General features: G+C 42.2%; 1 protein-coding gene across 1 annotated transcript in view; it reads right to left on the bottom strand.

Moving 5' to 3' along the window:
- The window catches only part of dnah7 (dynein, axonemal, heavy chain 7), a 190,681-nt gene that overhangs the window by 140,085 nt on the left and 38,027 nt on the right, over window positions 1–12,569 (bottom strand). Inside the window, exon 20 of the mRNA XM_063005568.1 lies at window positions 4,643–4,836. Coding sequence (XP_062861638.1) covers window positions 4,643–4,836 — 194 coding nt within the window. The remainder of the gene's footprint in view (window positions 1–4,642; window positions 4,837–12,569) is intronic.

Below are 12,569 nucleotides of genomic sequence, written 5' to 3'. Positions count from 1 at the left end.
AAACACTGGATGTAAGGTAGGAATACCCAGTATAGTGCAGCAATCCATCACAGGACCGATTGGATATGTCTCAGGACCACCCCACTGAGACATAGCCAATCTTGTCTATGTACACATCCAGGCAGCTAATGCCAACACATTACTAAAAGCTTGTGACAGGGCAAAATATGGCAAGTGTTGATGTCATAATCAGAGATAAAAAAAAAAAAGGCATTAGCAAAAGGTTCAGTTGTCATAGTTTAAAACCTTGAGAAAATCTGTGACATTCGATTACATTTTTAAACACTTTAAAAACAACATTTCCCAACATGCAATTGCAAGGAATTTCAGATTTTACCATTTTTAGCCCATAACATAAAAATAGTAAATTAGAAAATCTGGTGAAGGTGCCAGGTGGCACAGCAGGATAGTCCGCTAGCTCACCAGCACCGGGTTTCTGAACTCCCCGGTTTGAAGCTCGGTGTTGCCACCGGCCGACTGGGCGCCATCTGGCGGGCATAAATGGCAGTGCCTAATTGGCCACCGTATCTGCAGGGCGGGGGCCAGACTATGTGTGGGTGAGTGGGTCTTCATACGCTGTGTAAGGACCCTGATTGGCAGAAAAGAGGTCCGTGCAGAAAGCACGGACGAGAAGAGGAGGGCTGTACACGTGTGAAAAAGGGCGTGGGCGTGGACTCAAGTTCATCTAATGCAAAGCGTAACTGTTCCTGATTCAACCCTCCTTACTTTATTCAGGCTTGGACCAGCACTGAGACCACACTGACAAGTGCACCTCCCAGTCTGTTCAGCCATACTCCATTTACATTTTTCCTGTTGTCTCAACTTTTGAAACTGGTGTTGTCAATGTCTGTGCATCTTGTGCCAATTTTGTTGATCACATTTATATTTACATATCTACCCCATAGCCACTGTAGGGCATAAATGTGAAGTTGGCCACCTTTGCAGTTCTAACAGCCTCTACTTTAAAACAAAACATAATTTTCTCAACTGCCACAAAATAATAATTATAAGTAATAATAATAATAAAAGGTCAACCTAAACACTGCCACACCACTGCTGCGTTTCTTCACTGGCTTTCTGTAGCTGCACGCGTTCAGTTTAAAACACTGATGCTCGCCTACAAAGCCAAAAATGGACCAGCCCCAAGCAACCCTCGAGGTCTAATCAAACCCCACTCTGTACTCTGTGTTGAGAAAGATCAGCATCAAGGCTCTTCTCTGTGCTTGTACCCAAGTGGTGTAACGAGCTTTCCTTGTCTGTCTGAACATCTGAGTCTCTCGCTGTCTTCAAAAGATGATTAAAAACCACCTCTTTACTAAACACTTAAGCTGACATATACTAACGCTCTTATTCATTTCTTGCAAAAAAAAATGGTTCTAACAGGGTTTCAGCAGATATTTTTGGACTGTTGTCTACTTAAACTCAAGTAAGGTAATGTCTACTATGGAAGCACTTCTGTAATGCCTGGTTCACACTACACGATTCCTGCCCTGATTTTCGCTCGGCGACTGGTCGGTGCTAGATTTGCCGGCTCGGGAGCAACTCGGCGTTCGCTCGACGATCAAAACTCGGCTCTCAATCGCTATGTGTGAACTATCCAACAACTCGATCCGACTGGCTCGCGATCGAATCGAGATTTCTAGCATGTCAGATATCTGAGTTGCACAACTGGCAATGAGTGCTATGTCTAACAGCCAATGAGAACGCAAGATACGGTGTGAGGGGAAACGCAGGAGAGGAGAGTAAACGAATAGTAAAAGAAATTGTTCTATATTTGTTGTTCTCTCTCATAATTTAGCTAATTTTTAATGAACTGTCTTATGCTGCTCTCTTTGTTTTTATCTTAATTATTCTTGATGTTGATGTACTATTTTGATTTTGTACTATGATTTGTATGGTGTATGTACGTATTTGTTTTGATTATTTGTCTTATGTAAAGCGTCTTTGAGTATCTTGAAAAGCGCTATATAAATAAAATGTATTATTATTATTATTTATTAAACAGGTGGACAGGGGGATAATATAGTTTATATCAGAATACATCAGCACACACAAGTTTTACAGTATTTCTGACTTGATCGTTCTCTACAAAACATAACACCAACACTGCATTGCAAAAATATTAATTAACCTCCAACTCACTATAGAACAATCCATGCTGTTCGCGTTGCCAAATCCACTCAGATTCATTTATTTTTCCTCCTTGATTTTACGCTGCACATCAGCGCACAAACTTTGATCGCTCGCTACTTGTTGACGTGCATTTTTGGATGTGGTATCATTAAACCTCTCGTCAACAAAAAAAACAAAACGTAGTTTGGGAGATCAGAGAAGTTCGCCTGCGATTCCAGTTGGTGATAGATCATGTAGTGTGAAAGCCCCTATCACCGATCAGTCATGTAGTGTGAAATACACCCCGACTGAAAGACTCCCAAGTGCAAAAGATTCAGTCGTGTAGTGTGAACTGTACAGCGACCCGGCAAATCAGAAAGTCGTGTAGTGTGAACTTTTAATAAGTCGCTCTTGATCACACCTATTTTATCCAGCTTTTTAATTTTGAGTTTAGATTCCAACTATAACGAGCAGAGTTTTTTTTATATTCTCTTTTTAAAAACAGTCCTAACATTGCTGCGCATTTCCTCAGAATTCAGAAGAAGGACAGTGGACAGAACAAAGGAATGATGTGTGAGTGTGTAAGTGAAAAGAGTGGCAAATGAGCCTGAGAATAAAAGGAGACAAAGATCAGGAGAGTGCTGAAATAAAAAGGGTGAATACGAGAGGTAAAAGTCAGCGTTCATTATTAACAAATAATGTAAAATAAAACAAGGCCCGCTTATCAGTTGAGGCCATGCTCAAGAGAATTCTGCTATAGGAAGGAGGCCAGAATGTCAGATGAAAAAGAGAATCTGAACACTCAGGTTTGAATCTCAGCTCTGCTACCGGTGGACTGGGCACAATTGGCAGTTGCCTGCAGCAGAAAATTGGCCATTGAGTCTGCTGGGCGGGAAGAAACTGGACAAAGTGGATGGGGTCTTCAAACGCTGTGCAACGACCCTGGTTAGCAGACCGAGGCGCCTGTGCAGAAGTGGAGGAGCCTCATGTGCGAAAGAAGGGGTTGAGGGACTGTGTATGTGTCGGAGGGGGAATAGACCAGGCGAATATACCCTCCTTGGATGTATTTTATGCTTCCAGCTTTGCGGCAAATGTGGAAAGGCCAAGCCAAGGTCCATAAAGACATGTGTGGTGTGGCCGACGTCAACCCAACTAAGTAACCCAACGTTAATGCCTGACATCACAAACGCTTTTCATTATTAAACAGGTACTAATTTCCACAGATTAACTCCAAATTCATATAGAAAGCCGTCAGGTGCGGGCTGTAGGGCAACTCCATAATAATGCCCATTGTCCAATGAGCTCATGGTTTGGTGCATAAACATGCAGATGCATAATTTACATTTGCAGCATTTAGCAGACACTTTATCCAAAGCGACTTACAATTATCACTGAATACAATTCTAGCAATTGAGGGTTAAGGGCCTTGTTCAGGGGCCCACAATAGTGGGGTCGAACCAGCAACCTCATAATTACTAGTCTGGTACCTTAACCGCTGAGTCCACTGTCCCAAATGGATAAAATAATTACATTTAGCAGACACCTTTATCCAAAGCAACTTACAATTGTCGGCCGCACGGTGACTCGGTGGGTAGCACTGTCGCCTCACAGCAAGAAGGTCCTGGGTTCGAACCCCAGGCGGGGCGGTCTGGGTCTTTTGTTGTTTGCCGTGTTCTCCACGTGTCTGCGTGGGTTTCCTCCAGGAGTTCCGGTTTCCTCCCACAGGTTAATTGGAGACACTGAATTGCCCTATAAGTGAATGGGTGTGTGTATGTGTGACTGCCATGGCACTATGTGCCTCGCTCCCACTGAAAAGCCTAATTGGATAAGCGGTTAAGAAAGTGAGTGAATGATCTTACAATTGTGACCAACTGCAATGCAAGCAATTGAGGGTAACAGCCCTGATCAGGGGATTGATAGAGGCAACTAGGTGGTAGAGGGCTTAAACCAGCAACCTTCTGATTACTAGTTGGTTACCTTATAGGCTGAGCCACCACTTGCCTAGGTGGTGCTAACATTAGCTTAAATATTATATATTAATTTATTGCCACTGTATGATTGCAGCATCTGATGTCTGGTTGAGGTGCCTGCACTAGAAACAATTGATCTGTAGAGCTTAGCATGTCTGTCAAAGCATGATGCAGCGCTCTATAAGAGCTCATTGTGGAAAGGTAAAAAAATGTGGCACAAGTTGAAGAGGCACGTGATAGTCTCAGCTTTTGTGTATAAAGTGTTTCTAAGAATAGACCAACTAATCTGATCAAAAGCTTCAAAATTAACTCAAAACCTTTAGAAAAATAGATGTGTTTGCTTTTTCTGCTAATTTCCAAAAAGAAGCAGTAGATTAACTGGAGGTGATCAAATTTACAGTGATAAACTCATTTGGAAAGTTTGTTTGAGCTTATTTTAAATCCTGCCTCAAAATTACTTTCTATTATTACTTTTTATTACATCCTCAAACACGAAACCAAATAGAATTCAACCTGAGCCAAAGCTAACTAGTAAAAATAAATTGTAATTAGAGATGCACCTCGTTGGATCCTTTGTCTCAGAAAGAATCTCCAGCAGCTCATCGTTGGAAAGAAAGAAGAACCGAGGGAAGAAGAGTCTTTTTTTCTCCAGGTACTCGTTCAGACCCTTCAGGATGAGCTCCAGCAATTCGTTGCTTTTCTTCAGCTTCTCCAGCATCTTATCGATAGCCACGACGGCCAGGACGTGCCTGTCCTAAAACAAGACACAAATACAAACGCATTGCATTATAAAGTTTGTACCAAGCTCATTACGGAAATGGCATTGTTAAAAGACAGTGTATAATCTTAACTATAATTATTTTATAATAATATCTATTCTTTTATTTTCTTTAAGCCTTGATCTACAGTGTAGGAAAACATCATTTAGATAGATAGATAGATAGATAGATAGATAGATAGATAGATAGATAGATAGATAGATAGATAGATAGATAGATAGATAGATAGATAGATAGATAGATAGATAGATAGATAGATAGATAGATAGATAGCAATGTGCAAAAAAACTGAGAATATCAGTAACATACAGTGTATCACAAAAGTGAGTACACCCCTCACATTTCTGCAGATATTTAAGTATATCTTTTCATGGGACAACACTGACAAAATGACACTTTGACACAATGAAAAGTAGTCTGTGTGCAGCTTATATAACAGTGTAAATTTATTCTTCCCTCAAAATAACTCAATATACAGCCATTAATGTCTAAACCACCGGCAACAAAAGTGAGTACACCCCTTAGTGAAAGTTCCTGAAGTGTCAATATTTTGTGTGGCCACCATTATTTCCCAAAACTGCCTTAACTCTCCTGGGCATGGAGTTTACCAGAGCTTCACAGGTTGCCACTGGAATGCTTTTCCACTCCTCCATGACGACATCACGGAGCTGGCGGATATTCGAGACTTTGCGCTCCTCCACCTTCCGCTTGAGGATGCCCCAAAGATGTTCTATTGGGTTTAGGTCTGGAGACATGCTTGGCCAGTCCATCACCTTTACCCTCAGCCTCTTCAATAAAGCAGTGGTCGTCTTAGAGGTGTGTTTGGGGTCATTATCATGCTGGAACACTGCCCTGCGACCCAGTTTCCGGAGGGAGGGGATCATGCTCTGCTTCAGTATTTCACAGTACATATTGGAGTTCATGTGTCCCTCAATGAAATGTAACTCCCCAACACCTGCTGCACTCATGCAGCCCCAGACCATGGCATTCCCACCACCATGCTTGACTGTAGGCATGACACACTTATCTTTGTACTCCTCACCTGATTGCCGCCACACATGCTTGAGACCATCTGAACCAAACAAATTAATCTTGGTCTCATCAGACCATAGGACATGGTTCCAGTAATCCATGTCCTTTGTTGACATGTCTTCAGCAAACTGTTTGCGGGCTTTCTCGTGTAGAGACTTCAGAAGAGGCTTCCTTCTGGGGTGACGGCCATGCAGACCAATTTGATGTAGTGTGCGGCGTATGGTCTGAGCACTGACAGGCTGACCCCCCACCTTTTCAATCTCTGCAGCAATGCTGACAGCACTCCTGCGCCTATCTTTCAAAGACAGCAGTTGGATGTGACGCTGAGCACGTGCACTCAGCTTCTTTGGACGACCAACGCGAGGTCTGTTCTGAGTGGACCCTGCTCTTTTAAAACGCTGGATGATCTTGGCCACTGTGCTGCAGCTCAGTTTCAGGGTGTTGGCAATCTTCTTGTAGCCTTGGCCATCTTCATGTAGCGCAACAATTCGTCTTTTAAGATCCTCAGAGAGTTCTTTGCCATGAGGTGCCATGTTGGAACTTTCAGTGACCAGTATGAGAGAGTGTGAGAGCTGTACTACTAAATTGAACACACCTGCTCCCTATGCACACCTGAGACCTAGTAACACTAACAAATCACATGATATTTTGGAGGGAAAATGACAAGCAGTGCTCAATTTGGACATTTAGGGGTGTAGTCTCTTAGGGGTGTACTCACTTTTGTTGCCGGTGGTTTAGACATTAATGGCTGTATATTGAGTTATTTTGAGGGAAGAATAAATTTACACTGTTATATAAGCTGCACACAGACTACTTTTCATTGTGTCAAAGTGTCATTTTGTCAGTGTTGTCCCATGAAAAGATATACTTAAATATCTGCAGAAATGTGAGGGGTGTACTCACTTTTGTGATACACTGTACATCTATGATTAATATGAATATAAAGTTATAACTATAGCTATTCACATATATGGAATTATATCTATATACATAGTACGATATACATAACAAAAATAATAATGATAAGCATACGAATAAAAATGGGTATGTACGTATTATCATAATAACAGTAATAATAATAATAAAGGATTAGTTAGGTATACATTATAATAGTAAAAATAATAAAGATTAGTTAGGTATACATTATAATAATAACAGTATAAATTAAAGATGTGTAAATAATAACTATACAACTGTAACTATAACTATGTAAGGATGGTGAAAAATAGCTATAACTGTACATATGACGGTTGTGTAAAATGCAGGTGCAAATGATGAATAATAATTATAACAGTCCAGTGTGCAGTCCGGGGTGATGGTAAAGTGCAGGTGCAATAATAAATAATAATAACAGTCCAGAGTGTAATCCGGGGTGTTGATGGTATTAACGGTGCAAATGATAAATAATAGGTCCAGTGTGTAGTCCAGGGTGTTAGTGGTGTTAGCGGTGTAGTGTACATACTGTTAACATATACAGTGTATCACAAAAGTGAGTACACCCCTCACATTTCTGCAAATATTTTATTATATCTTTTCATGGGACAACACTATAGACATGAAACTTGGATATAACTTAGAGTAGTCAGTGTACAGCCTGTATAGCAGTGTAGATTTACTGTCTTCTGAAAATAACTCAACACACAGCCATTAATGTCTAAATGGCTGGCAACATAAGTGAGTACACCCCACAGTGAACATGTCCAAATTGTGCCCAAAGTGTCCATATTTTGTGTGACCACCATTATTATCCAGCACTGCCTTAACCCTCCTGGGCATGGAATTCACCAGAGCTGCACAGGTTGCTACTGGAATCCTCTTCCACTCCTCCATGATGACATCACAGAGCTGGTGGATGTTAGACACCTTGAACTCCTCCACCTTCCACTTGAGGATGCGCCACAGGTGCTCAATTGGGTTTAGTCCATCACATTTACCTTCAGCTTCCTCAGCAAGGCAGTTGTCATCTTGGAGGTTGTGTTTGGGGTCGTTATCCTGTTGGAAAACTGCCATGAGGCCCAGTTTTCGAAGGAAGGGGATCATGCTCTGTTTCAGAATGTCACAGTACATGTTGGAATTCATGTTTCCCTCAATGAACTGCAGCTCCCCAGTGCCAGCAACACTCATGCAGCCCAAGACCATGATGCTACCACCGCCATGCTTGACTGTAGGCAAGATACAGTTGTCTTGGTACTTCTCACCAGGGTGCCACCACACATGCTGGACACCATCTGAGCCAAACAAGTTCATCTTGGTCTCGTCAGACCACAGGGCATTCCAGTAATCCATGTTCTTGGACTGCTTGTCTTCAGCAAACTGTTTGCGGGCTTTCTTGTGCGTCAGCTTCCTTCTGGGATGACGACCATGCAGACCGAGTTGATGCAGTGTGCGGCGTATGGTCTGAGCACTGACAGGCTGACCTCCCACGTCTTCAACCTCTGCAGCAATGCTGGCAGCACTCATGTGTCTATTTTTTAAAGCCAACCTCTGGATATGACACCGAACACGTGGACTCAACTTCTTTGGTCGACCCTGGCGAAGCCTGTTCCGAGTGGAACCTGTCCTGGAAAACCGCTGTATGACCTTGGCCACCATGCTGTAGCTCAGTTTCAGGGTGTTAGCAATCTTCTTATAGCCCAGGCCATCTTTGTGGAGAGCAACAATTCTATTTCTCACATCCTCAGAGAGTTCTTTGCCATGAGGTGCCATGTTGAATATCCAGTGGCCAGTATGAGAGAATTGTACCCAAAACACCAAATTTAACAGCCCTGCTCCCCATTTACACCTGGGACCTTGACACATGACACCAGGGAGGGACAACGACACATTTGGGCACAATTTGGACATGTTCACTGTGGGGTGTACTCACTTATGTTGCCAGCCATTTAGACATTAATGGCTGTGTGTTGAGTTATTTTCAGAAGACAGTAAATCTACACTGCTATACAAGCTGTACACTGACTACTCTAATATATCCAATATATCTTATATCCAAGTTTCATGTCTATAGTGTTGTCCCATGAAAAGATATAATGAAATATTTGCAGAAATGTGAGGGGTGTACTCACTTTTGTGATACACTGTACATGGGCATTTTTGCTGTGCTAATTTGCCCCCGTTTGGTTAAATAGCCTTTAAAGGTCAAGCACTGATGTCGGGCATTTTTGTTCCTCTGCACTAAACTCTCCAAACAATGTTTTGATGGATATCGCTTTGTGCATGGTCTTGCTAGAACATGAACTTTTCTGTTCCTTCTTAAAACTGCCAGGAAGTTAAAGGCATTTAATTTATTTTCTACAATTGATTGTACAACTATGTAAAGGCATTTTATGCTTATGTTTTTACTGTTCACAAAAAATGTTAGCCTAGCTTGTTAATTGGTACTCAGGCTAGTGAGACGAGTGTATAAAAGCCACTGGACACTACGGACCTAAATAGGTTTTCTGGGTACATTTTTAAACGTCATGAAGGGATTATAAATGGCACGACTACATTTCAGTGTCTGAAAATAAACATCAATGCTTTTCAAATGACCGTATTGTATTCACAGCATGAAGCACCTGATATAAAAAGGAACTCTATTTTACCGTACATCTTATAACTACTGGTTCAGACAAATTGGCAGGAGATGGAAAAGGCTATGCTGCATGATCGACTCAGGTTTGTGCTTTCATTTAAAAAAGCACAGGCACCTCAAATTCACTGCTTTTAAGTCTAAAAGGTTGCATAGAATAACAGCAGCCTTTCTCCAAAGGGTTGCTTTAAAGGTCTGTCCTTCATCTAGGATACAAAAAACAATTAGAGACACTTCCTTCCTATCCGTCCTTCCACTTTTTCTGAAGTTAGTGGGAAGCGAATAATTTCCGACCGACCCTCTGAATCCTGATTGCTATTGATTTTCTATTAACCACGTCTGGGTGGTTCGGAGTTGAAGTGTTCGTGAGAGATGCGAAGCTTAATCATCACTTTTAGAACGCACGGGAAGAGGGGGGAAAAATTAACATGACTTCTAAAAGGCGAGTCTTTGAGTGTGTAATAAAGGGATGGTAATAACCTAAAGCTTCCTCTAAATCACCTTTTTGTGTTTGAGATAGGTGCTTTTAATGAAAAAGCGTGGAGCGGCCAGATTAGGAGACACCTTTTATTACACTGGAGTGGAAGTGAATGGAAGGAAGCAGCTGCCTACACATGGAGATTAACACCCACTGTTAAATGAAGGAATGGAAATTTCAGTCTTGATCCAGTAGAGAATTTAACTCCTGCTTAATGTGCACAGTGCTGGTATTTCTTCAGACTGTGTACTGTATTTATACCCTTATAGTTCTGGTGGAATGAAGTCTGAGTGATGACAAAACTGCTCGGTGGAAATAAAAAGTTGGACCCTGCATTGTAATTCTTCTTATTCAGTTGTCTATGCGTTAAATGAAGATAAGAGGGTTAGAACTTAAAGGGTGATTCACCAGGTAAAAGGTATAAAACACCAGTCTACAAAAGGAAGGACACACACACACACCTAGGGACATTTTTGTAGTTCCAATGACCCATGCTGCGTCCGAAATCGCATACTCCCATACTCAGTAGTACGCGAAAGCAGTACGCGAGAGCGGTTAGTATGTCCGAATACATAGGGTGTGTTCGAAAACCTAGGGAGCTGCCTTGCTGTCTTACTGCCTACATAGGCAGCTGCCTCAGTAGAGAGGATTCTAATAAGTCATTGACTTATAAGTCAGGTTATTCGAACGCACTACTTAGACAGCGATTCCATCGGGTTTTGCATTTAGCATCTTGTCATTCAAACCAATGGGATGGGGTGGCACAGCACATAGCATGTCAACTAACTCTCTTCTCCCTATCTCCCTTCGTGTACTGAAAATGGTTACATTCACTGACAAGCCCAAACTTGCAAATAAAAACACTCATACAAGTTTATACAAGTAAAAAATCATTAATAATTTATTTACGTTTGAAAATAATTCTCCGCCCCTTCATCCTTGTTTTTATTATTTTTCTGTGAGAGAAGAGCTGCCACACTGAATGCTGGGATTGCCTTGATCACTAAGGAGGCTTCCGATGCTCACTCGTTCTTGAGTCAAAATAACATTGAAATGTTAAGATGCCTAACCAGTGAGGATATTAAGGCATCTAGGATGACGTAAAATGCTGCCTATGTACAGAGTGCACTAGGTTTTCGAACACACCCATAGTATACATAAAAAGGTACGTGAGAAGTACCCGGATGACCTACTTCTTGGGCAGCCATGTTGGAGTATGCAAACGATGCACACTTTCAATGTATCCCATCCTTCAACTGGAGCTGCGTAGGCGTTCGAAGCGGAAGAAGAAACAAGAACGATGGCGGAAAACGGAGACACCTCTGTTTGCAAGTGCAAGTAAGATAAACAAAATAAAATTTTTATTATTGCATACAACCCTAAATAACGTTATGATTAGCGCAAAAAGACGATAAATATTTTACAATTTGCCGAGTGGGGCTTGTAATGAGCACGCGGTCTGCAACTATGGTGATATTACGTCATCACGTCATCACTTGACGTTGGTAAGATGGCGGACGTAGTACGTAGGGGTGTTGTGTGCATAGTGCACACTTCTGTACCGAAAGCGCGTACTTCTTTACCGGCCGAGTGGTGCGTACTTCCTCGAATCTAGTACGTACCCTGTAAGTATGCGATTTCAGACGCAGCTCCAGACTATGGGTTTGTCCGAAAACCAAGAGAGCTCTCTGCATCGACAGCATTTTACGCCATTCTACGCCCACTCCGGAGAAGAAGGCTGTCCGAATTCTAAGATGCCTCAAAATGCTGCCTACTAAGGTGCCTTAATTTGAAGCGATAAACTGACTTAATAATGAGGAAAGAATCTGATTCTTTCTTAGTGGTGAAGGCGATCCCGGAATTCAGTGCAGCACAACTTTTCTCACCAAAGATTTCAAATATGGCGGACGAATGCAGAACAACACACTGAGTTGTTTTTAAATGTAAATAAACTCTCATTGATTTTGAAATTGGTATAAATTCGGGCTTGTTAGTGACAATTTAACCGTTTTTCCTACACAGGGAGAGATGTTAGCTTGCATGCTAGCAGGTCGTGCCACCTGAGTCTATTGGTTTGAATGGCCTGAGGCTAACTGTGTTAGTTTGGTAAGCGAAAGCTGCAGTGATGTAATCACTGTCTGAGTAGTGTGTCTAAATAACCTGACTTAAGTTCGGCGTCTTATGCCGCTCAGGTGGCGCAGTGGTAAAAAGACATGCTGCAACCAGAGCTGGATTCTGAGTACATCGTATCGAATCCAGCTCTGCCTTACCGGTTCGAGGCTGAGTGGCTGTATGAGCAACGATTGGCCGGTTGCAGTTGGGGGGCGGGACAAAGAACCGGATGTGGGTCTCTCTCTGTCAGAATGCGATTACAACCTCTGCCGGCTGATTAAAGGCGCCTGCACAGAGATGAGGAAGAGTGCCCTTAGGGTGTGTCTCTCCGCATGCAACGCTAGGTGGTGCCACACTCATCAATGTGTGGGTGGCAAAAATGCATCTGGCTGCTGCCCATGTTTGGGAAGGGAAATGGGTTAGCTTCGATCTCCTCGGTCAGGGCAGGGTTCGGCATAGACAGAGAGGAAGCAAAAAAGGGGAAAAATTTAAAAAGAAAGGTTGGTGTCTTATTA

The sequence above is a fragment of the Trichomycterus rosablanca genome, chromosome 12, assembly GCF_030014385.1.
Source record: "Trichomycterus rosablanca isolate fTriRos1 chromosome 12, fTriRos1.hap1, whole genome shotgun sequence".
NCBI lineage: Eukaryota > Metazoa > Chordata > Actinopteri > Siluriformes > Trichomycteridae > Trichomycterus > Trichomycterus rosablanca.
Note: the sequence above shows the minus strand (reverse complement) of the source record. Positions and strands in the feature narration are given on the sequence as shown.